The sequence below is a fragment of the Lampris incognitus genome, chromosome 6 (assembly GCF_029633865.1).
Source record: "Lampris incognitus isolate fLamInc1 chromosome 6, fLamInc1.hap2, whole genome shotgun sequence".
Lineage (NCBI taxonomy): Eukaryota > Metazoa > Chordata > Actinopteri > Lampriformes > Lampridae > Lampris > Lampris incognitus.
In genome coordinates, this window is record NC_079216.1 from 61359789 (window position 1) to 61386614 (window position 26826).

A 26826-nucleotide genomic window follows, 5' to 3' on the forward strand; every position below is an offset into this window, starting at 1 on the left:
AATTTTTAAACTATATTCTTAAATGCATTTTTAATCATAATACCTTATCAGCTGTGCTTTGGAAAATGAATTTTGTTAAAAGTGTAAGGAAATGGACTCGTAATTCGGCGCGGCACACTTACACTCCAGGACATGTATCTGTAAGCATGACATAACACTCATCCTCACAATTAATGGTCCAAAACACTTCGTCACCACTAAAAAGTCAAAATGAGTCACTGAAGACGTTACTTCGGGTTAGTCGACGCTCGCCATAATGGTAGTGAATGCAAATATATTTCGTAGTGAAGCCAGCCTGTGCCGCCTCACGGTGCTCTGGAGACCGATAAATTGCTGAAGGCGTTATGTCATGCTTCTAAAAACCTACATCTATCATGGATGGAGCGTTACCCAAATCTTTTCTGATGGGGCGGGAAAAAATAATCAAAAAAAAAAAAAAAGAAAAAAGTCAAGACCTTCAGACTCTTCATCAACACAACCCTGTTCTTCTGTAATTATTAAAGCCTTGTCTGGGGTTTGTTTTATTCAAACACAGTAAATACACATACTACACGCACGCGCACACACGCACACATGCACGCACACACACACACACACACACACACACACACACACACACACTTGCTTTTTACAGACAACAGAGCAGAGACAAAAGGACCAGTACATTTTACTGTATATAAACATCGAATAGCACACTCAGCATCAACCCCCTAGTAAAAATGGGATTATCTCAAGTGAGACTATACAGAAGGACATCACTTCAGAGGGCTGCATGAAGGAGCGGTAAACACATAGATGCAAGTATGCATGTGTCTTATAATCTTTTTCCTCTTTTTTTGCAACCTCAGTGATACTGCAGCCATGCAGCGGGGGAATGAGTAAGGTAATGGATACGGAGGGATGGGGCTTTTATCACACCTTGTTTGGACTAACACCGGCCAGGGGAGAGTATTAACCGAGAGCCAGTTTGTGCCAATAGAGTTAAATCAAAATGAATGATGACGGCACCGTAGCCTTTCAGCGACCCGTAATTGTAATACATTGCTGTTATGTATCTCGTAATACAGAACACGTTACACACAACCCGGCCGTTTAGATTTGAACGACAAGACCGTACAGCTTCTCGCTGTGCAGATGAGGAATCCATTTGTTGCCGGGTGTTAAGACCACAGCGGAGACGAGACCCCGCGCTGCGAACCTCTGATGTACCCGCAACCATCAGTTACAGTCACAGCAGCCCGATTTAGCACCCCAAACGGGGCGTTCAGGTTTATTTCGGGAGAAAATAAAGCAAACGCCCGTAGATAAATGACACGGAATCGGTTTCGTCTCGCTGGATCTCACTTTGTTATCCGTTAATTGAAATGGTTAGTAGTGAATGTTTAGTGTGCTGTGCCCCCCCCCCCCCAAAAAAAACCAAAAAGCCACCTCCTACTATGAAAGATATTATGAAGACCTCATAAATTTATGAAAGAACAAACTGCGTGCTCTGCAACTGTCCAGAGGGAAGAGAGCTGCTTCTTGGGTCAACCTGTTACCTCCCTGAGCGTTCACCTCTCTCGTTCTCCTCTCTTACTCCCTCTCAAGGCCCCCCCAGGGGGGGGGCCTCAACCTGGATTGTCTAGCAGTTTTCCAGACTGGGATTCTTTTGCTAGGAGTCTGAGGTTTACTAGTCATAGAGGGCTTGTGCATATCCATACAACATTGGACCATAACAAGAGATTATTACTTAGGTACAGCATATCTACTAAAACTCAAAACACAACAGATTTAGTATTGCATAAGAACATTTGGTTTTTCTAACAAAGAGGGTTACCGTATTAAAATTCACCCTGATGACACCGTTTCAAAATCAGATCTAAATGGGTTTTTGTGTGTGTGTGTACATGGCAGGAATATGCAATGGGGTTGGTACAACCAGCGTGCAGAAAACGGTAATGGGTTTGTACCCTTTTCTTATCTTTTGACCACAGGGGGCGTCGTCGTCATCTCGGCGGCCGGGGAGAGACCCCGCGCGGGCACCAGCAACGCCGCGACGGGACTCGAAGTGTTTCGCCTCCAGCTCGTTCTCACGAAAACATCCCTGAACAGAACACGAACCAAGCCTGATGAGAACTCAAAAAAAGTACAAGTAAAGTCCTCTCGAGAGAAAAAGAAAAAGCGCAAAAGAAAACTCTTCCCTGAGGGATGACGGCGCAAGACATCAACGCCTCGCACAAATTGCACGACAGAGGAAGTTATCATGTGCAAACAAAACCAAACAACACGACTGGAGCCTACGTCAAGGTTGGTGACTGAACTGCTATCATGCTCTGATGGGGTTTCTAAAGGGATATCACTGTTTGTTTGTTTTTTTTCTTCCATTTTCCTCTTTTTTCCTTTTTTTTTTAATTAAATTTTTTTTTATATACCGTTAACACGTATCTAGAAGCTGCGACTGAGGTTGCTGGACTGTGTCAGCAACCCATTCGACAGGACAGACGGGCAGACCGGAAAGCAGAAGCAACAACTACTGTTTTGGCACATCCAAGGGCTTCTTTTTTTCTTCTTCTTCTTCTACCACTTCACTACCACGCTGACAAAAAAAGACACACTCAACGAAACAGAAGCACGACAACAAAGCATTCTGGAAATAGCACTTGTCCTACCGTTTTTATGTCCCTCCCCGAATTATACAAACAACAGCTAGTCTAATTATTGCGGAAATATAGTTAAGTGCTACCTGACATCTTTTTCCTCTCCCTTGTTCTCTTTCATAAGTTTATTAACCAAAACGAGTTACAAAAATAGAAGTTTTTACTACCAGACAAGGCTTTGAATATTCACTTTCCCTTCCCTGTTTTCTTTTTATATATATATAATTTATTTTTTTTCGTGTGTCCTGTTTCGGTGTTGCAGGGTTGAGGCTGTGGCGAGCAGGCTGTTAAAATCACACATCGCTGACAAAGAAAACAGAATTACAGGGGGTCTGGACAGGGGGGGGGTTAGGTTATAAAGTGTAAGGTTGCATTTGGAAAACATGAACTAGCCTGCTGTGTCTTTTGCCCTCCACTAGGTGGAACAATGGGATTTGGGGGGGGGGGGGGCGCTCGGTCACAACCAACCATAATGCTCTGGTCTGACAGCAACAACACACTTGTCACCATGTTTCTTTCATTAAAAGGAGGGTCGCGTTTGTCGCAAAGGACAATATTACAATTACCAAAATGCTAAGACAATCAGAAAGACACCAAAACTGAGAGTCAATTCACTATGCTTACAGCCAGACTGACCGCCTTCGCCGTCTGAATTTCCTCGGTGTGGCTCATCTAGTTTTCCAAACAGGCTAAAATAAAATAAGTGTTTTTTACCCCAGGTCTGTTTGTAATACAAACCCAAAAAGCACCGGCATCCCAGCGGACATCCTGTTACTGTTTGGGAGAACTGGTCGGCCCGGTTATCTGTGCACATTTGCAACAGTACACATGAGAAGCTATGATTCACGAGGCCCCCCCCCCCATTTTCTCAGAATTGTACTTGGCCAATTACCCCTCTTCTGAGCCGTCCCGGTCGCTGCCCCACCCTCTCTTCCGATCAGGGAGGAAGAGGTGCAGACTACCACATGCCTCCTCCGATACATGTGGAGTCACCAGCCGCTTCTTTTCACCTGACAGTGAGGAGTTTCGCCAGGGGGACATAGAGCGTGAGAGGATCACGCTAGCCCCCCCTCCCCCCGAATGGGCCCCCTAACCGATCAGAGGAGGCGCTAGTGCGGCGACCAGGACACATACCCACATCCGGCCTCCCACCCGCAGACACGGCCAACTGTGTCCGTAGGGACACCCGACCAAGCCGGAGGTAACACGGGGATTTGAACCGGAGATCCCCGTGTTGATAGGCAACAGACTAGACCCCCACGCTACCCGGACGCCCTATTCATGAGGCTTAACGCTGGCGGTTGTCGAGCGACTGAACGACGGAGTGATTTTAACTTGCCTCCTCCTCCAGGCCTCAGTCTGGACCAACGGCCAGCCATGCCAGCCATCTTACCGGACAGCCCTTACACCACTCACAGACCAGCATCAACTACAACTCCCAGGACTGTGACCATGGTTCAACTTGTATTTCTTGTGCACATGCAACACATCACTAGGTAAATATACAAGTTTTAAATTAAAGAAAGGTGCAAATAAAAGTGCCTTATCAATTCAACAATTAAGAATGGTCTAACTACTAATATCATACATGTTATTTAAAATAGATTCTATAAACATTACTTTTTTCTGTATAGTACGTACTTATGACCATATACCCTGTAGTACATTATAAAACAGGTGGAATGGACCCTCTTGGTTGTGTCAGTGCCCTGTGCTTCTCCAGGGCGCCTGTCCAGAGAAGGATTAATAGCAGATGGCCTTACATGATTTCACTATGCAACCACGGTGGATGGAGTCAGCTAAAATCATTGCGTTTTGACTAGAATTACCAGAATTCTATGCTCTTTTTTTTTTATTAACGATTGTCCTTAGAGAGGTGCCGAGTGCAACACCACACCGACAGAACCTCCCTCAAAGTCGCTGTGTTTTCATTCCAAGCACTGTGTCCAAGAGATACAACTGAACACAAAAAAAAAGAGAAAGGAAAAAAAAGAAACAAATAAACAAAGGCAGAACTTGACCAACATGTGCACATTTACCAGACTTTTACTTCTTTTTGGGGTCGGATGTAAATGTATCACAACTGCAAGGCTCGGCGTTTTCGGGTTTTATTTTTCAAAGCCATCCAGCATGCCGAATTTCGCCACAAGAGGGCACTGTTACATAACCTCACACGAACAGGAACAACTTTTGGATCTGTGGAAACATAAAATCCGGGTGAAAATCGGTAAAAACCGAAGACGCTGAGCCTTGCGCAACTGTTAAGTGCTTGCAAAATGTATTTTTTGGGTTTGAGGGTTTCGGCCATCCAGTCCGTCCGTTTCCATTAACTGCTTACTACTTCCTTTACATGGGGGGGGGGGGGCCTTGAAAATATCTCTTCATACTTTGAGCAGAAGGCGGGGAGACATCATGGAAAGCTCCATCGCAGGGATTGCTTTTGGGATGTAATCTGAAAATATTCACTGGGGTTCTCTTTGCAACTAAAAGTAAAAAGAGGAGTTATGTGAATTGCAAAGAACAGATTTGTTTCATGGCTTAAACGACACTAGCACATCTTAACTAAACACAATTTTCTAAATTTCATATTAATATGAGCGTAATTTGTCGCACGTTGTTTTCTTTTGGTGAAGCAACATGTGTGAATGGAAACAAACGGTCATTGGATCTGCGCTGGAAATGTGCATGAGGAGGACAAGTTCAACCCTTGACCGGTCAAAACATTTGTCTCTTTTCCCCGTCCTCGAGTCCCACCGGGCGTCGAGTCCCCACACTTCCTCCACACAAAGAGAACAAAAAATTTCGGCAAACGAAATCTCCCCCCGGGAACCGAATCCCTAAGCCCCGCCCACCCCTCAAAGGTAAAAGGAGAAGTCAAGACAGCGCGCCATCCGTCCCGTTTCTGGTTTGTGCAGGGGCACCGTTAAAGTGTCTCAGTTTCCTCCTCCACATCCCCCCTTGACGGCGGTCACACTGGTACCCGGGCAGCGCTGCTACCCGTCGACGGCCAGGGACTGCTCAAAGTCCGATCCGAACAGCTCCTTGTATAAGGGGGGGAAGTGGGCACGCACAATGTCTGGGTATATTGCTTTGAAAGCTGTGAGCTTCTCTGTATGCCTACTGCACAGCGCTCGCAGTGTCGACACTTTGCATATCAACTGCGGAGAAAGAAGAGACAGGCTGTTTAGATTCCTAGTGAGGCAAGGACACAGAACGATGGCGGCGTAAATAAATAAATAAGAAATAAATAAAAGACACATTCCTTCCTACAGTGAATTCTCTCACACACAGGGGCAAACACACTTGTAAACACTGAAACAAGCTCTCAGGCACAAGGAGACTTGACACTTCATCTTATGACGCTGGAAGGCACTTGATAAACTGCTACATCTCTGCCACGACAACAAGGCCTTTTCTGCATCATTATGAAGGATGCCGCCGAAACAGGTGTGTTAGTTTAATCTGTTAGTCTCCCCGTCGGCTGATGGGCTATTCGTTTAAGTTTTGTTAGACCATGGTGTCGTAACTAAAAGTGGATGGTACGCCCATCTGCCTGTCGCTTTTGGAGAAGATGAATTAACGGGACATAATGGTGTTTTTGCATGTTTTTCCCCATTTACTACAAACAGGGCATATTTTAGATTACTCCCCACCATTTTCCAAGGCATACCACTGTTTTAGAGTTTTAATAATAATAATAATGATAATAATGGATTACATTTATATAGTGCTTTTCTAGACACCCAAAGCGCTTCACATTGAAGGGGGTAACTCATCTCAAGCTCCACCAATGTGTAGCGCCCACCTGGGTGATAGGCGGCAGCCATTTTGCACCAGAACGCTTACCACCCATCAGCTTGAGGTGAAGAGGGAGGACTCATTGAGCGCGTTACACGGGGGGGGATTAGGTGGCCAGATGGAGAGAGAGCCAGGTTGGAAATTTTGCCAGGACCCCGGGGAACCCCCTATACTCTTTGCAATAAGTGCCATGGGATCTTTAACGACCACAGTGAGTCAGGACCTCAGTTTAACGTCTCATGCGAAGGACAGCTCCATCCATTCCAGAACATTAAAAGAATTCAACTTGCAGAGACTTGAAGCTCGCTTGAGATAGCTGATCACAAATTGCGCCGACATTTTCTTTTTTCTGTTAAAGTTAAGCCATCGTTGCAGGACGATGCCATTTAGAGCAGACTGCGTTCCAGTGCATTCGGACTTCTGAAATTCGAGAGTCGGCTGCCGTACAGCCATTTTCCTGTGCACGAAGCTTCCAAATTTACACCGATATCTTTCATGACATCCATGTTTGATAATTGATTATCTTTTAGATTTGACTTCAGCCGACTCATAAAGCTCAGATGTCTACGCACCGCAACGCACCACCCGCACGACTTCTCACAACAGTCCATGCTTTCAGCAGCAGTTTCCTGCAACAATAGCATAACTTTGACCAAAAAACAAAATAACGACAGTCTCTGCAAATACATTTTCATACTGCACTGAGATGAATGGAAAGCAATGGCTCCCAGAAAGGTGGGAGAAACGCATCCTAAAATCTAAAAACACAATGCTGTGCTTTAGAAAATGGCGGGGGGTCATGTAAAGTCGACACCATTTGGAGTTAATGGGCAAAAACGTGCAAAAATACTGGTACGGCCCTTTAGCAGTGAACTGTACTGAACTGTGTACCTTTGTGAGTATACCATCCTCTCTGTGGTTCTTCTGAAGGACGTGCTGTAGGGCCAGCTGGATCTTCTGCTGCAATTTCTCCACCTTCACCTTCTCCTGGAGCCAGGAGCGGTCTGGAGGAAAAAAAAACACAACTATAAATCACTATACAACCACGCACGCCACCTCTTTCAGACAGCTCCGGGCACGTGCACATTTAGTAAAATTGACACAAGAGAGGGCACGAGAACCCACTGCAGTGGGAAATGCATGCCTATCTTTTTTTTTTTCCTGTACTATGAGTGACACCTACCAGCAGACATCAACACAAAGGCAGAGAACAGGGCGATCTCATCCTCAGACAGGTGCATAGAACACAAGTTTTTCCCAAACTCGAAGACGGAGCTGATCAAATCGTCACAGCCTGCCACAGCAAAGGACACAGAGAGAGGGGTTGGGATGAGGAAGACCAAAGAACAACATTCACTCTTGATCTTTATTGGGAGAGAGGCACACGGGGAGAGGAGAGGAAGGGGGGGGGGGGTAGGGAAGGCGCGCTGACAGCACATGGGAGCATCTTAGGCAGAGCAGGCGATGCTTTTACAGAGTTTTGCCTCCCAGACGAGTCTCTTTTGGCAGTTGGGTGGCGTTACGCAAGCCAAAATGAGGTCACTATTGAGTCTATTAGTTAAATCAATTATTGGGGATACAGAGAGACAGGCGGGTGCCACTGCGGCTATAGAAGCCCATCACTCTGCTTCCCCTGCTGTGGGCTGCTCTGTGCAAAACGCGTTGGACACGAGGAGAGCCACTGGTAAGACAACGTCCCTTAATCACACAGACACACACATGAAGCCACAGACGCTCATTCAAACATGCACTCACAGAAAACGCAAACACAACACAGACAAAGGTGCACCATGGGAACAGAAGACACTGAACTAACACACAGAAATAGGCGTTCATACTGCTGACACACAACTCATATGTCATATTATAAATGTAAAATATAATATTTTCATTTTTTTCTCCATAAGGCATTTGGAAACGCAGGAGAATTGCTAGCGGAGAGTCTGAGTAATGTCATGGCATTCAAACGCAAATGCTATTTGCTTACACTCGAGATTTTCTATGGCAGGTTTTCAATGATACTTTTGATAGAGCTCTCCCGGAAGACACGCAGTCTGGCTCTATTTATTCACAGTAACGGGAGCCATATGCAGCAGAGCCTCGGTAACAACTCTTTTCAGCCATAAATATCCCCTGCCGAGACAGCGGAGCCAGGTGAGGGGGGGACGAGTGTACAGTGGCATTCCAGGCCCTCGGCAATGTGAGGAATACAGAGACACACTCCCGTCTTTACAGTCACACCAGAGAAAGTAGTAAAACAGTAAAAATATATTTTAAAAAAAAACTCCCAAATACGTGCACACTCACTCACACACACACACACACACACACACACACACACTCACTCACTCACTCACTCACTCACTCACTCACTCACTCACTCACTCACTCACTCACTCACTCACACACACACACACACACACACACACACACACACACACACACACACACACACACACACACACACACACACACACACACACACACACACACACACCGAGGCAGACATTTGCAATACTCACCTAATGACTTGAACACATCTGGTCCGGCATACTTTCCATCAAAATAGACTGTGTTGTTTTGTGAGTCAAAGGCACGGCACATTCTGACAAACACAACTTCCAAAGACCCTGTGGAGACAAACAGGAATACCGTGCTAAAGTTATTCTTCCCTCCCATTTCTTTTTCTCTGACAGTTTGGGCCGTACAGTAAGTTACATGTCAGTCAGGATAGAGGAAACAGATGACTGTGATTTGTGTTTTTCCCTTATTAGAAGAGAATAATATAGTGAATCCCCTTAGAAAAGGGGGGGGGATCACTGATGAACAAAACATAAAGTCAGTCTATTAATATACCTGAGCAAGTGTTATTTCAACAGGGGGGAGCACTCAATAGTTATTCTCCCATGTCGCCATGTTGGGTAAAACATTCTGCATCATTCAATAGAAGCAGTACTTATTAATTCAACCTTTATTTAGCCTAGGAGGTAGAAAATATATTCTCTTCTATTTGCACTATTCTGTAGGAGCGGGTAAGAGGATAAGGGACACGTAATGAAGGCCATCATTGCCTTTCAGAGTTTTAAAATGTCACGTCTGACAAGGGATCTCTGTCTCGTGTTCATTATTCATGCGGGGGGTAAGTGATGTAAATAAGACCTGTGGAAGGACTCTTGAGAGGTATTTGTTTGTTGCTGTGTGCACGTGTGCATGTGTTTTTGCACAGTTACTGTAGGTATTATCACACAGATACATGTGAATGCACGTGCCCGTGAACAAATGTGTCGGTAGTTGCGGAGCCACAGATACAGAGGCACTCGCAGAGCATTCTGCCTCGCGTGTCTGTGTGTGTGTCTGTGCGAGTGTGTGCTGTGCAGCCGTTAGAGTCAGCAGGCATCATCTTGGGCCGGCTAAGGAGAGGGAAGTGGCAGCCGTCATGATGGCTAGTATCACGACTAGGGAACACGCTGCTTATCATATTCTGCATCCCTCCCCGCTATGTGTGTAATGAGCAGAGGGAGGACAGAAAGAGAGAGCGAGAGAGAGAGAGAGAGAAACAGTGAATAGGCAAGATAGGGTCTCCTCTCTGTGACACACTGTCTGTGCGTGTGAGGAAGGCTTTGTGTAGTCAGGTCAGCTACGCCCTTGTGACAATGCCGAGGGGGGTGGTGGGCGGGTGGGTGGGGGATTGTGGTGTTGGGTGAGTTTGACGGCAGTGGGCCGTGCTGACAGGCTGTCATACCTGCTTTCAGCAGCACTATCTGATCGTTCTGACACAGCTCCATGAAGCCGTCGATGCGCTTGGCGAACTCCACCACATACTGAATGGCCTCTGTTATTTTGATAGCACACAGCTGCCACATGACTTCCTGGGGCTAAGGAGGGATAGGACAGAAAACTAGCTGTAATGAAAAAAAATAAATAACCGATTTGATTACTTGAAACTGTTGTGAACATGGGTAACGGGGCCTCGGTGTGGTCGGGTACCTTGTTCTGGTAGCTCTCCATCTCCTCCTGCAGGAAGGCCTGCCAGGTCATCTGCTGCAGCTCCTCCCGAAGGTACTGACACGTTTCCATGTGGGACTTGGAGATGTTCTGGGCCAGGTGCTCTGAAATGAAACCACAGTCAGACGGCCACCGTCAAAATCAGAATGCCGCTTGCAATTACGTGTCGAAGTGAGAGATCCCACAGATGAAAACTCTATAGGAGAAGATTTATTTACTGAGCTTTCATGTAGGAGGGAAGGCGGATGTGCGTGGGATTTTTTTTTTAATATTTTTTTTTCTCCTTTGACTGGGAAAAGGCTTGCTGACATTTTCCTTTTTACTGCCTCCAGGAAGCTCATAGCTTAAGGTTGAGGCACAGCCAATCTAGTTATGACACAAATGCAAGGAAAGGAGGAGGGGCACCACATTACTCACTGAAACAAAGGTCATATTTTCTCTGAGAGAAATATTGGGTTTAAGAATTTAAATGGTTTTGAAAACACATCTGTTAAAAGGAGTTTCTAGGCACATAGGGAGCCTAAAAAAATGATTTCCCCAGACGCCTGCCCTGCTGGATCCTGATTGGCCCTAATTAATGGAAACTAATTACAAAAAAGAGGCTCTTTTAATGAGTGTCGGAGATGAGTCTCCAACCTCCTGCTATTTTAAGCAACCTTTGTGTAGTTTGCCCCACGGTTGAGTTGCCCCCCTCCCGTCCTCCATTTTACTCGCCCCCCTCCCCCTCCCCACTCCTCACCTAATTCAGCCATGGACACGGTGGGGGAGGTTTCTCCGTTGGTGAAGGAGCAGTAAGGGAAAAAGCCAGAGCCGGGGGCAAAGTCGCAGATGGGCTCAGGCTTGATGCCATTGATGTCCAGGCCTGACTGGTCAGGGGACGGCTGGATGTCAAGGTAGAAGCTACTGATGGCCGAGTCCGGCTTGCTGCCATCGGGGGTGTGGCCGTCCATGTAGCCGCTGAGGTCGTCGTGGAGCTCTGTGAGGCCATTGGCTGAGAGGCCGTAGGTGGGCGTGAGTGGCTCAGCCTCACCAGGCTGCTGTTGGTGATCACGCTGCTGTTGCTGCAGACGATGTTTCTGGACCTCGGCATAAAGGCTGTCTCGCTGCTTTTTAGACATGCGACCAAACTTCACCGCTGTTGAGTAGAAGAAAGGATTAGGTACATCTCTAAATATGTCTGTCGGATATACTTTTCTGTTGACCTGAGAGACACTTCATCAGCTGCCCTCTGTCATCTGCTTTTCTGTAAATATTTCTCAGTAGTACCAAGAGGGATCTTGTCAAGAGGAACAATGAAATATGTTTTGTAATTTGTAGCACAAACAATATGGGAGCCATAGATGACGACTGCATTTGTCAGTCTTAAGCTTTCTTAAGTCGGTTTGTACAAGATACTCAATGCAGCACACCAAAATAACTACATACAAATAGCAATGAAATGGGGCGTAGTTTTTTTTTTGGTCCGAGTTTCTATCAATTAATCAGGCAATTCCTCATAAAACCTGTCATCAATAGGAAAAGCTCTACCTGACTGACATGAGCAAAGCAAACATGTCCATTTAAAGAGGTACTGCGGCAGAGCTCATTATCAAATGTTGAAAAATAAAGATTTGACCAACAAGACATCTACAGGGAGTAACGGCCTGAACTTCAGTCACTCACATCTTACTAGCACTCCAACATGAGACAGACTGAAACTACCGCCTCCACCGTGGTTCGCAGACTAAACAGCATTGGTTCGAGTGAGCCCCCTTGGCCAGAATTCTGTGAGCCTGGCAGCATATCAATTTGTCACCGTGTGTGTGTGTGTGTTGACGTGTGTGTCCGCATGTGTGTGTGTGTGTGCGTGGGGGGCACAGAGTTGAAAGTGAGTGGAGCAGATCAGGAGAGTGCAGGCAGATGGGCTCCGGTGTGTCGAATGAAAGCGGGAGTCACCTTGCCCTGTCCTGATTGTGTGTGCATGTCTGCAAGTGCCCATATGTGAAAGCATGTTGTGTTCAGATGTCTGTGTGTGGATATGGAAAGGCACTGATAAGTGCTAATGTGCTGATGAGCCTGCAAAAATGTGCATGTATGTGTGCAATGGAATATAAGCGTAGAAATGTAATCAAGTACGTGCCAATGGCCGCACATCTGTGGGCATTCCCCTTTGTGACTTGTCTGTGTGTTGTGCTGGAAGAGGGAGAGAGAGAGAGCGAGCGACAGAGAGAGAGACACACAGCTGAAATGATAACCTGGCTTGATTCCTGTAATCAAGCCAAGCCTTGTGTCGGAGTCCTACTCTGATCCTCATTCCTGTACGGAGCTCTCCAGTAGAGACAATCACCATAACCATTCCTCACCGCTTATTCCAAACTTAAACTTACAACAGACAATTAGGTCCTTGGACGACACACTCACATGCTACTTGGACAATGTGTATACTGTAGAGCAGTGTTTCCCAATCCAGTCCTCAAGGAACCCCTATCCTGCAGATTTTCATTGTAACCCTGCATAGGTAGCCCTGCTTGTGCTTGTACTTACTCAACCAATCATCTCACAGCACTTAATTATGCAAGGTGTGCAACATCTGAGATAATTCATTGCTGATTGGTTGAATAACTACAAACAGGTACCTATTCAGGGTTGCAAAGAAAATCTGCAGGATAGGGGTTCCTTGAGGATTGGGTTGGGAAACACTGCTGTAGAGCAAAATGGTATGACACGGAGTAATCTCTTAGCACGTACCTATGTAAAAGTTTTCCTGTCACTGGATATCTCTATCATCTACAATATAGAGTAATAACACATGTACAGTATGATAGCCTCCAGGATATCTCTATCATCGACAATAGAGTAATAACATGTACAGTATGATAGCCTCCAGGATATCTCTATCATTGACAATATAAAGTAATAACATGTACAGTATGATAGCCTTCATGATATCTCTATCATCTACATTAAAGAGTAATAACATGTACAGTATGACAGCCTTCATGATATCTCTATCATCTACAATATAGAGTAATAACACATGTACAATATGATAGCCTTCATGATATCTCTATCATCTACATTAAAGAGTAAAAACACATATACCTTGCAAACTGTATTTAAAATATACATCACATCCCATTAATGCAGAGATGCACTGTGCTCCAGCATGTCCATTTGGTTGTCTGTTTTTTTTTTTAAGTGTCTATTCATTAAGATGTCGACACACCTGTTCAACATAAAGTCATGGACCTTCTAGCCCCCCAAAAAAGTTCAGTGGGGCCATGGAAACATGACTATGTCATGAATGTGTCGGCACTTTTAATGGCCTTTACAAACTAGTACGCCTCAGGCACTTGTGGGCAGGACGTTACAGAAGGCATGCTGTTGTTTTTTTACTGTAAGTGGGAAATATGTTGTGTTATACTGATCCTCATACAACAATTCCTTTTCCACTTGAGAGAGATCCTCCCTCTGTTTTTCTCCCTGAGGTTTCTTCCTAGTTTTTCTCCTTGTTAAAGGGGTTTTTTTTTTTTAGGGAGTTGTTCCTTATCCGATGCGAGGGTCTAAGGACAGAATGTTGTGTTGCTGGAAAGCCCCCTGAGGCAAATTCGTAATTTGTGATATTGGGCTATACAAATAAAACTGACTTGACTTGACTTGTTCCCCTCAGCAAGGATGTCGGATAGCAGGGTAAGCAGCTCTGGAGCTGGTACAGATTGAGCATCGTGCTCAAAGGACCTTCGGTAGGGGCAGATGCTTGACGAAACTGAAACCGAACCCAGGTCCTCCAGTTTTTTTAAGCCACTTCATTTTGTCATTGTATTCTTAAAACAAGCTGTATTGTTACAATGGATTTGTTATTTGCATTTAACCCATCCTATTCTATGGGCGCAGTGGGCAGCTGCAGTGCCTGGGGACCAACTCCAGATCTTCTTTCCACTGCCTTGGTCAGGGGCACAAACAGGAGTATTAACCCTAACATGCATGTCTTTTTGATGGTGGGAGGAAACCGGAGCACCCGGAGGAAACCCACGCAGACACGGGGAGAACATGCAAACTCCACACAGAAAGGACCTGGGACGGCCCGGGGTTTGAACCCAGGACCTTCTTGCTGTGAGGCAACAGCGATAACCAGCGAGCCACCGTGCCGTCTCCCCAGTCACTATGCCACCTTGCAGGACAACACCCCTTCTTTTTAAAATGCTTACCATCTCGTGACATACCCACTGCCAGACACTTCTGTAGCCGGCAGTGCTGGCAGCGGTTGCGGCTGGTACGGTCGATCAGGCAGTTCTTCTGACGGGGGCAGGAGTAGGCCGCATTGCTTTGCTGACTCCTCCTGAAGAAGCCCTGTGCAGGGGAGAGGGAAGGACATCCTTTAGGTTAGTAAATCAAATGCTGTGTGCGTGCGTGTGTTTGTGTGAGTGTTTGTAGAATACAACAGCTTGGCGTATCCTAGCTGTGGTGTGTTTCACTACTGGCCAGATTTGTTAACCGCAGAGTTATTTAATAATGTCCTGCAGCAAATTCCTTCCTGTCATCAAACAACTGATGTAACAGTACTCTTGTATTGTCATTTTCCTGGCTATTACATTGCGTTGTTGGGCATCCATGGCGCACTATATGTCAACAGTGCAGATAATTAAGGAGTTGCTACGTTTAAGCAATGTGTACAGCACAAGGGTGGTGTGTTTGGGTAGGTATGATAACCGTGGATGGTATTTTTCTTCAGTGGGATTATTAGCGTTGATTAGCTCAGTGCTTGCATGTGCAGCACTAAAGGATGGTGCACACACACCGATTGAATTCCTCATCCTTTGACTTAATGAATTGATTCCAGCACATCATTAACATGCCCCACTCAACTGCTCCATACACATATGTCTTAATTAGCTGCTCATTGGCTGTTTAATTACAAGAAAACAGCTGACAGCTGCCAAGTTGCTTTATAATGGAGGCCATTATGGAAGCGGGCTATAACTGCCGGTGACAAGTAGCACTCTTTAATAATGCTATGATTTATGGTCCAAACTCTTCTACTCGCACATATCATTAGAGGCCTCTCTGCCTGGACTAATTAGTGATCATTAACGATACATTTCAGCAGTTTATTCTTCAGTATTTTGTTTTTCCCCCCCATCAACTCCTGTGTGAGGAAAACACTGTGAAGAACAGCTGAAAATGGTCTCTCCCTCCCTGTATCTCTCTCTCTCTCTCTCTCTCTCTCTCTCTCTCTCTCTCTCTCTCTCTCTCTCTCTCTCTCACACACAGACACACACACACACACACACACACACACACACACACACACACACACACACACACACACACACACACACAGAAGTCAAACAGCAGAGGTGCAGGCTGGCTGAGGAATGCTAATGATGCGCCTACTGACAAGCACAGGGACAAGAATACACCCTAAGCACAAATTCCCCTCACTGTGAATGGCTGGTGCATTTGAAACGGCACAAAAGGCAGCTTCAATGGGGGCGACACACTGTAGCAAACAGCCAACAATCCGCCATAATTCAAAGCACTACCCTTTTGATGGTTTTATTTCAAGACGAGCAGCCCTGCTGCAAAAGCAAAAATCAGTGAAAAGACACGTCTCCGGGAGGATGAGGCAGAGCGAGGAAGAGGAACAACTTTGTCCTGCTAATTGTGGTTTTCTATGATGTTCTCTGTGGTGCTTGACCACTTTAATGATCATGTTCAGCGTGTTTACACTTTCTCAGTACCTCTCCAAATCCTCCAAAAAAAAAAAAGACAAAAAAAGTCCAGTGACATTTTTAAAGGCTTTCCCTCCCCACTTCCTTAAAATTTCTGTCTCCACCTCCTCTTGCCCACTCCCATGTACACTCACACACATACACTCTATGTGTACAAAAAGACACAGATGTAACCATCACCTCTCTTTTTCACCCACATGTTCTTTTTTCGGCACGCTTACCTTACAGCCTTCACATGTTATCACGCCATAATGGATGCCCGATGATTTGTCGCCACAGATCTTGCAGGGGATTATTTCGATTTGAGCTGCGAAGAGGAAAAGGATGTGGGGAAAAAAGTCAACATTTTGCTGTCACAAATCACTGTACACTTTCACTATGGGCCCACATTGGTACATGAAAGAGCACTGTGCTTCTAAAAACATCTCATCTGCTTGCTTTGAATCCTTACTTCCACAGAGCCTTAACTGAACATTTACAGAGTTGTGTGTCAGAAGGAGGCCATTTTAAGTCTTCACAAGCAGCCAATATAAACATGGTGTCAATTTGCATCCTAAGCACAACTTACATAAGGAAAAGCCCCGGCTAGCCACAACCTCTAATATGGCACTCTTGCGGTAAATCTAGCCTCGTAGAATGACAAAGCCTTGTTCAAGCACATGAGTGGACTTATTCCCGCTTGGAAAACTTGACTTAATGTAGTCTTTTAAACTTCAGAACCTTGCAAACCTCACTAGCAAACCCACTGCAGCCACAAAGAATCATAACATTCCCACTGTGCTGGCTAGAGTGATGGCAGTGGTTGTGTATGTGTATGTGTATGTGTGTTTGTTTGTTTGTGTTAAGCATGTATGCCAGAGAGACAATATCCTGTGAGGACTGTACTGCTGTAGTACTGACAGGCCTCTGATTCAGTAGCCACGGAGGACAAGAGCACAGACGGGACAGCCCTCATCCATCGTTGGCCTCCTCTTCAGGAGCAGACCACAGGGCAACACAGTAGAACAGACCAGAACACACAGACATCAGAGACACACAAATCCCAGCCTGTCCCATTGCTTCACTGCAGCCACTGATGCAACATCTCTCTCCACCTTCCCTCTCTTTTGCTCTCTCTTTCTACCCCAGGAGATCTCTATCTCAGAGCCCTCCTCCACATCTCCAACATCTCAGCAGTGCAGTGCAGTCCTAGGCGATCTACACTATCTGATCTGAATCGAGGAATGATCACCTCGGGATGTTCCCCCCCTCTATATAATTGTTCCTTTGAACCAGCTGCAAAACCAGCCAATTTGAGCAAAGACTGCTATTGGAATACACATCTTTTCCAATTAGGGAGAAAAATTCATGTTTTTTTCCCTTGATGAGGCACAATAAAACTGATAATTGAAAAAAGAAAATCCCAAAAAAGTACAAAATTGTCTATGTCATAGTGTTACATCAGCCTTCCCCCTCTAGCCAGGCCTATCTATCCACTCTAGGGCTTGATGTCTCATCCAAGTCTAGTGCTTCTCTAGATCCCTGGCGCACCTTAACAACCAACCGCTTTAAACCAATTTGATCACATCAAAAGTGCCTTTGCTGGGGTTCAGTCCAGGCAGCCCTGCCCATTTTAATCAGCCGCTTCGGAGTCTGTGTTTGTGTCATGTGGATAATGTCTCTGTCCCCGAGGCACACCCAAGGGAGGACCTTAACACCGAGGCTCTAATCCACTAACCCTGGAGCCACACTCCATTCATTCAGGGATCTGTCTGCTCTCCTAGTGCTGCTGGAGTCAACCACACCAGCCATGTTTATATGGAATTAGCCTATGTTTCAGGAAAATGAACAATGGGGAGAGGTGGAACATGTACAATCAATTCCACTTCAAACGACACCTTCTGTGATCATGGATTCTCACATACAATGGGGGGCAGTGCATCTCCTCTGCTCAGTTTAGAGTGGAATGCAGGCAGGAGGCTTTGACAAGCTAACTGCGAGGGTTAATCTATTATTAATTGTTTCCTTACTGTGCACAGTTGCTTGTTATTTTGACTATTTTGTTTCAGTCAGAGCACCGCCATCATGGACGATGCACCCTATTGTTTGTTTTTATGTTGTCTTTGCATGAGTATTAGCAGTGCAGTGTGTTTCGATTCCTTTAGCATTTTCAGGCTCATTACTTACATAATTTGTTCTGACATGCACTCACAACAACTGAAGCGTGCTGTAATTATAACTCGCTGTGGTTATGAAGTACTGGCAGCAGTGACAGACTCTAGCCACTGGGTGGCAGTGAAGGGCTATGGCCATGTTTATCATCTCAACTGATCCAAGCATCCACCCACCCTCTTCAGCCCACAGGCGTTTGGCTCTTAGCTTCAGCCTCCGATAGCTCCAGGATTAGGCTGCTGCTGGTTTACCCCACCCCCACAGCATAGCTGTGAGATGCCTTCATCGCTCCTGAAGAAACAGGGCCGGCTGGGCGCTCGCTCAGGCCTGACAGAGGCTGTGCCACATCAGGTGAAAGCAGTAGGAGTGGAGACGCGGGGGAGCCAGGCCAGGCAGGGCATACACACACACAAGCATGCCCCACAAAGCCCTATCTGCAGCAGGAAGGCCCTAAGTGCATACAGCCTCACCAGCTAACACCCTCTCTCTCCACCGCTACACAAGCCTCTGGATGCTCAGTGCACTCAACAGTAAAAAGGGTTTGTCTCCAGACCGGCTGAGGCAGGCTTTGTAGTTTGATATGTGAAAAAAAAAGACCTTAGTCTGAATCTATAGCTATTTCCACAGTGGAATAAGCTGCTTTCTAAAGAGAGGTGGAGAGGGGTCAGGGAGATTAAATACTATGTTATGACAGAACGAATATCAAATACACACGCTGTTACTTATGCCATCAGTCTAAGTCAATATTTGTATAACTGCTATGACAATGCAAGCTGTCCCGTTGAGTGACTGGTCCTGCGGCTCTAAGCTGCACTTCAGACACTAAGAATGATTTAAAGTGAATTCACACCGGGGGAGTTGGACAAACAAAAAGGCCTGTGCCTATAAGCACTCCCGATCTGGGAGTCAATATCTATTGACATGAGCTGTGGTGTTAACTGCCTCTTGGTGTGAAACAGGCAGCTGCTGGCTTGGTTCAGCTTGACCAGCACACTGCCACTGATCCCATTCACTGCGCCTCCCTGCCTGCCTGCCTGCCTGCCAGCCAGCCCTGCCTGCTCTGTTTATGACATCAAAGCCAGACACAGTTAGACGGGCAGCCATGCTAAAACCCATCTCAGCAGCCTGCCGCTTCTCACAGCACTGTGAGATGGACTCTGTGCACAGGCCACTTCAAAGAGACCTGCTGAGACGCTAAGATAACACGTGAATCACACCGCAACACAATCACCCCGCGCACGTCACCACGAGAGCTGGACAGCAGCTCAGCACCGATGCCCTGGGTATAGCACTGGAGCCCATTATAGGTTTCTCAGACAATAGTGACGCTGGTGAAAAGGACAGAGTGTAGCCTAACGCTGAAGTCAGCCCTGCTGTGTGGATAGCCACAGCCTGTTCTGCGTCTGTTTGTTGCCGAGCAGTTCAAGGACACTGATTCACCGCTCCAGCAAGCCCTTTGAGGGGATGACGTGTCACTCAGAGTACATGTACAATGGAGGGAGCAGGACCTCAACATATACCCCCCGTGCCCTTCACGATGTTCTGCTCAGCCCTGAGATCAAGCCTTTGCTAAAACTGCACCGTACTATTAAAAGACTGGGGGGGGGGGGGGGAGTTTAAATGTGAGCATCCGCAACATTTTGCCATATACACACTAAGGGCTCACCGGGGCCCTGTCATAGCTTACTGCATTATAAGCGACACATAGACGGCTACTGTCAGCCCATAAGTTCCCTCCATGCCTTGCAAAAGCACTAATTCTTCCTTTGGTGAAAAATAAATGTGATGCTGACGGAAATATATTGAAAATATGTGAAATATTTAAGACAGCAGATATTTTTGGTAGTGACTATGTGCCATAAATTCTTGATGCAATGCAAGCGGGTATTCTTTGTGTGATGGGCTCATTGTGGCTGCTGTGGTGCTCCTTATCCTTGCCAGACATAAAACAACCACCCGGAAAAAAACAACAACAACAGAAAAAACAAAAAACAAAAACATTTTTTTACTGACACATTATTTCAGAATAGAATGAAACTGTTCATATCCTGTTTTTGCATGCATACAATGCATGCAGAAACAGGAGACTTATAAGGAAACATTGTGAAAAATTAAACTAGAGGCTGATGCAAACATGGAAAATCACCAGTGAAAATCTGCCGGTTGTTCTCGCTGAACCATCGGGACTACTGACATAACGGTCGAAGGATTAAGATTATCCCTTACATTACACACCCATGCCAAGGCCATCGTCATAATGCAGAGATTAAACCATCACTGGGTTCGACCATGAGATCATTTTCTCAAGAACGGATCATTCATGATAGTTGTGCATAAAAAAAATGAAGGCTGAAAATTAGTCGTATGCCTACACAGGCCATGTACATATACAGTCACAATGCATAATGTCATGTAATGATGATGTTATAGGACATTATATAATGTGTCACACTGAATTCTTTGATTATTTCAACGCAATAGAGGGCTGTAATATAAAAAGAGTGCAGTGAGGGAGAGACTGTGTTGTTGGGGTACGAGGACGACTGTGCTTTACAGAGCTTTTTCAACAAATCAAGATGATGTCTGTGATTTCCTTCAGTTTGTATGTAAGGGGTTGTGGCGGTCTGGCGGTGGGTTGTTGTGTTGTGTTGACAGCTGTCAATGACCAAGTGACGCAAGCCACCGGGCTCATGTTAAGAGATTATGTAAGCAATCGAACAGCGCAATGCATCAGGGGCAGATTAACAATGTTTTTTACCAGCCAACAAACTAATAGTTTAATTAACATATTTCCCAAACATTTTACAACACAAAGGCTAAAAAGGATTAAAATGCTTCCTCGAAGGACTGCGACACAAAAGCAGATTTTCTTTAATATGAGATTTGTACACACGGTCATCCCGCAAATACCGGGCCGGGGGGGGGGGGTCACTGAACTCCTAGGCAAATGCATGATGGGCAAGGCTTTTTCCTCTTGCCATTTTCAACAATTTATACCGCTACAGAAATATTCCCTTTCGGTGGCTGAGATGAGCCGCTGTTTGAGAAACAGTCTTCTCTAAACAGACACCGATGGCAGTCAGATCTAGCCGTAGAGAAGGCGGCAGCACAACAAGAGCTGGAGTCAGAATTCTGCCTCTTTCATCTGCCAGGACACTGCTGCCATGTGGAGTTGCAGAACACGATACTTTTTTAATTCTCATTTACACAGAAGAAGAAGGGTTATTTGAATGTCAGCGGCAAAGGACAGTTGTGACACACCAACACGGGCTGAATATGTTATTTGTTTAGGGATCGGAGGCTGTCAGCATGTTGCCACGGAGCAATCCTAAATTACATTTGTCGTAGTGCAGAAAACCCCCCTGTGCTGTGAGAGGTACCTGCCATGCACAACTCCCTACCGCCACTCTGAGCAACTCCTGTTCGCCAAAGCAACATGCTAAAGTCATCAAAAAATATTGGACCGGTGGGATTAGAGGAAGGAAAACCATAATTGACACATTTTGATGTCTCTATGCTTCTTGCTAATTCCCCCCCACCCCCCCTATCATTTACCAGTCTAAGCTGTGATCCTTCATCACAAGAGACCTGCAGCATTTGGAGAGATTTTGCCGTTTGAGAGGACGGCCACTTTTTAAGCCTTTTCCCAATTACTCCTTCATAGCAGTACAGCGACTCTGCTGAAGCTCAGGTCCGTAGCCCTGGGCTGCTTCTTTGAATGAACGCATGCGTGCACCTCTGTGTTTGTTTGCGTGCGAGGTCTATTAATATTTCAACACTGCCCAACTCCAGATGCCTGTACAACACAGCGCCATTTCTCTCTTCGTGCCTCTCCCCCGTATTTACTTGACTGCCTTGTTGAAATGCATTCTGACATTGTCTATGTGGGGGAGCAGGAGAGAGAGGGGGGGGGGGGAGTATTCCCAAACCGCAGCACAAGACATCTCTCTCAGTGTCTTTTTCTCCACCGGTGGAACAGTAATTTGGGCACTAATTTATGTGTTGTTGTGGCAAAGATTGACGAGCTTCCTGACTGGGAGTCTGCACGCCTGCACTCTAGAGGAAACAACAAAAGCCCGGGTTTACTGAGCAGACGAGCGCTGTGAAGGGGAGCATGTGTGCGGCGCACCTCTCCCCTCCCTTGTCTGCACCACCTGAGCTCGAATCTACCCCTCCCCCATCAAGCCATAATGCCACCTCCCTCTCTCTATCTTTCCCCCGGCCCCCACCCATTCCTTCCTGTTTGTGATTGCAGTGACAGGTGAAGTTTTGCCTTGGTGCTGGGGACTCTAGTACCAATGGGCACACCCCCATTCTCTCTCTCTCGTGTGTGTGTACGTGTGCATGCCAGGAGGGAAAAAGACATACACGGTGCGTACTGACGGCAAAACAGAATCTGCACTACTCACTTTTGCATTCTGCAAGCCCTGAGTTAGCCAAAGAAAGCCACCAGAGATGAACACAGACAGTTTGCTGCAAATATTTACATGCTTCGTCGAACTATTTACATCGTTCGCTCATACTCACAAGGCCCCCTGTTCCTAAAGCGACAGTAAATGGAATGAACTTTGCGCAACGATGACAGCAACACACGTTTTCGGGTGAAAATAAAGAGGAAAGTTTTCGGACTAAATCATTGTTCAGCGTTTTCTATTCTGTGAATTGCTTGCTTCTCCCGGAAAGACACCGGGCCGCTCCAACCCAAAATCACTGAGGCTGAAATCACCGAGGGCCGGCTGATTGACTGGTGCAGCAGCTGTTATGGTACGGTTTGAATTCCTAATTTTTTATTTTTTATTTTTTGAGTTGGGTGGGAGGTGGTGGTGGTGGTGGTGGTGGGGGGTTGACGGGTCGTGTGCAGCTTTTGAACCTTGTCCGTCCACTTGAGCTGAGCAGGCAGTAGTTAAAGCCTTGATTGTGGTAGAGTGCCTTAGTTAAGCACCTCTCATCCCCCGTCTCCCTGCAGGGACCACAGCCTAGCAGCCAGCCGTAGAAATACACAGAAACATATAAATAATGAATCCTTCAAAACATCCACTGCAATTACACGCAAAAACCTTTACATAACAACAAAGAGCCTTGTTCCATTGCACCCGGGAATTGGTACAATGCCACACTGTACAACTTCCTTCCTCATATAATTGCCATATTAGTATGCATTTCTGTAAGACAACCAGGCTTCTGCTGACGTTTTTTTGAATATGATATTTTTACTGTTTCACAAAAAGAAATCAAAAGCCACATCTGCATAATAACCTTTGGGGTCTTTCGCCAATGGGGTTGAGAGAAATGAACTCATTGTAGTTATGTATAGACATATATGCTGAAATACATATTAATCATATATGCTTAAAAAACTGAAGTCATATGAACTTGAATAGTTTAACTGAGACACACACACACACACACACACACACACACACACACACACACACACACACACACATCACACCTGTTCAATGCCAGCATGTGCACGGCGCATGTTTGGGTCGTTTTGTGAGTGTTCTGCTCAGTCCATAGCAGATAGCATTTGTGAAGCTCACTCCCGTGTGGGTGGGTAGGAGGGGTGAGGAAAAGAGGAAAGGAGCAGAGATAGGGGAGTCTGTGCGTGTGTGTGTGTGTGTGGGGGGGGGGGTGGGTTGAGACCGGAGGTCCCGGCTCATGCTGATGCTCGGGGTCAGTGGGTCAGAGGCACAGAGCCAGAACACACATGGAGAGCAGGCTGAATACTTCAACTGACAGTAATTGTCCCTCTGTGGTCTCCTTAGGAAAACATGTTCCCAGACAACAGCGACTGACTGCGCGGGCCAGATAATAATCATGAGCTTGATTTGGTCCATCGGAGAGCGAAGCTCAACATGCGGAGCCTCCAGTAATGGCAGCCATCGGTGTTTTCAATGGAGATGACATCAGCTGAGATAAGCTCTTTGGGGTTGTTTAAAATTTCTCGTTTCTGACGATGAAGGGCCTGTGTTCATAATCACCCTGTAAAAAAGGATGATGGTTTCCTGTTACATTGTGTCATCTGTGATTACATAAGAGCAGGCAACGCTGTTGTCAAATGACTGCTCATCTCTTATAATGGTGGATATCTCAAGTTCAATACGAGTTAACACACTTGCTTGTCACAAGCATAATTTAGATGATATAGTGCTTTTGGTGGAAAAAAAAACAACAACAAAAAAGTCCAATTCATGACACTTTCCATCACTATGCTGTCATTTATAAAGGTTTAGCAATGGCTTTGCGTCTGTGTATTGGAGATGAAAAAAGAAGACGAAGGAATGGTGTCCAGGTAGTGTAGCGGTCTATTCCGTTGTCTACCAACACGGGAATCGCCGGTTCGAATCCCCGTGTTACCTCCGGTTTGCTCGGACGTCTCTACAGACACAATTGGCCGTGTTTGCGGGTGGGACGCCGGATGTGGGTACGTGTCCTGGTCGCTGCACTAGCGCCCCTTCTAGTCGGTCGGGACGCCTGTTCGGGGGGGGAGGACTGGGGGGAATAGCGTGATCCTCCCACGCACTACGTTCCCCTGGCGAAACTCCTCACTGTCAGGTGAAAAGAAGCGGCTGGCAACTTCCACATGTATCGGAGGAGGCATGTGGTAGTCTGCAGCCCTCCCCGGATCGGCAGAGGAGCAGCGACCGGGACGGCTCGGAAGAGTGGGGTAGTTGGCCAAGTACAATTGGGGAGAAGGGGGGGGGGTAACAAGAACAACAATTATGAAAAGAAAAAATATCCAAGCATGCTACATAATAAGCAGTCATCATATTGGTCACCCTAACGTGTTCCTTGGTTTCTACTTTCCGAGCATCCGAGGAGAAACAAAAACTGCTCTGAGAGGAGCTGAGAAAAGAATACGTTTTCCCCTCCATCTCTGTACAACCTACGTAAGAAGTGTCAGACTGAATCTGAGTAAAAGGCAAGTCTCCAAAAGATGCACCGGCGTGTCCGCCTTTAATGAGACGTTGAAAGTTATTGTCTCTGCGCATAAGCGACGAATGCTTCGAACGGCGTCTCCGTTTCCTCGCAGTTTTTACAGCTAGGCTGATGAACAGTTCACGCCACCCATGCCATTCAGCTTGAAGGTCTTGGGTTTTCATCAACTGAGGAAAGAGCGAGCAAGGACAGGGAAGATGAATGGCGTCAATGGCCAGCCGATACTTCCAGAGACGCGTGATTGAGACAAATGAGCCTTGTTACATTAGCTGGGATACCGAATCCCGCTGCTCACAGATCCAGAGCCTGATAGAGCTGAAACAAGAGGCACCCAACCTTTCCTCAGATCACTGGTGTCACGGGGCCCTAGGAAGAGAGCTGTCTTTAACAGCCTGCTTCGCCAGGCTCAGCGCTTCTGCTTATACCTGGACTGCTTTCGTCTTCCCCCGTATGCAAGTCTTATTTACATGCACACACTACTATAAATAAGCACAAGGAGTTGTGTATATGGACAGAGACACACACACACACGACTGGCCCTTAATGTAATATAAATTCATTTAGTTTTCTGGCCCTCTCTTCCAGGTGCAAGGAGCAAATTAAAGCGAGAGAGAGACATCTAATCCATATGCAGCGCCCTCGGCTATGTCTGAATAAGTGAATGTGAACATTTCCATCATGCATCATTTATCTTTAATGGCACTAATGGCAGAATGATTTGACTGAAATCATTTGACGGCTGCCATGTTAAATATTTACAGGTAATGAAATTTGTGAGGCGCTCACACAATCAGTTTGTTTATTGTATTTCCCCCCCTGGCAGTATCAGGGCACTGATAACCAGACTGATGAATATCTCGGAAAGCTGAATCACTTCATCTGGACACGACGTTTATTGAGAGAGAAATTATTGAGCATTATTGGGCATAAAGACACTAGACTGACGAATAGGAAATTTTTTCTGCTTCAGCGGTTTTCTACTTCCTTGTCAACTCTGTTGTTGTCCATTTACACGTAACCACACACCCCGATGTTGGCATCTACTTCAAACACAGCAAACCGAGTAGAAGCCTCTCGACATTCGTTGCAGGGAAGCTGCTGAGCAATTGTGCTTTCCACCACCCCCTCCTCCTGTTCCAGTGGGCCATATGAAAGGCATTCCTAGACGACAGGGGAGCACGAGGAGTGTCTACTGCCACACAGAGTTCAGACTGCTTACAGCGTGTGAGGCACATTCCCCCCCTGCACCACTGTTTTCATAGTCCTACAAACACTGGCCTGGTTTTGTTTAACATGGCAGAGTTAAGCAGCCATGTGCAAAGCATGCTTCCCTCCCTTGCACGCTTTGCTTACAGTGGAGGGCGCAAGCTCTTGCAGCTACCTTTTGGTGAACCGGCTTCACCGACTACCAGCGAATGTGCCATGGTGCTCTAATCCCAGGCAAATAAACAAATGCCAAGATTAATGATTGCATAAACATATCCCCGAAAGCCCCGGAATAACAATCAGCTCTTCAGTCCATTCTGCTCCTATGCAAAGGCTCTTAGAGTCAGCTGACAGCCAGCAAATCCCTCTCTACCGCC

General features: G+C 46.1%; 1 protein-coding gene across 1 annotated transcript in view; it reads right to left on the bottom strand.

Annotated features, from left to right (window-relative positions):
• Window positions 1-5509: 5509 nt before the first annotated feature.
• roraa (RAR-related orphan receptor A, paralog a) overlaps window positions 5510-26826 on the bottom strand; it is a 209360-nt gene continuing 188043 nt past the window's right edge. The window contains exons 3-11 of the mRNA XM_056281467.1: window positions 16372-16457; window positions 14627-14768; window positions 11179-11574; window positions 10422-10543; window positions 10177-10309; window positions 8957-9064; window positions 7618-7728; window positions 7326-7438; window positions 5510-5794 (exon numbers count right to left, since the gene is read on the bottom strand). Coding sequence (XP_056137442.1) covers window positions 5630-5794; window positions 7326-7438; window positions 7618-7728; window positions 8957-9064; window positions 10177-10309; window positions 10422-10543; window positions 11179-11574; window positions 14627-14768; window positions 16372-16457 — 1376 coding nt within the window. The 3' untranslated portion in view covers window positions 5510-5629. The remainder of the gene's footprint in view (window positions 5795-7325; window positions 7439-7617; window positions 7729-8956; window positions 9065-10176; window positions 10310-10421; window positions 10544-11178; window positions 11575-14626; window positions 14769-16371; window positions 16458-26826) is intronic.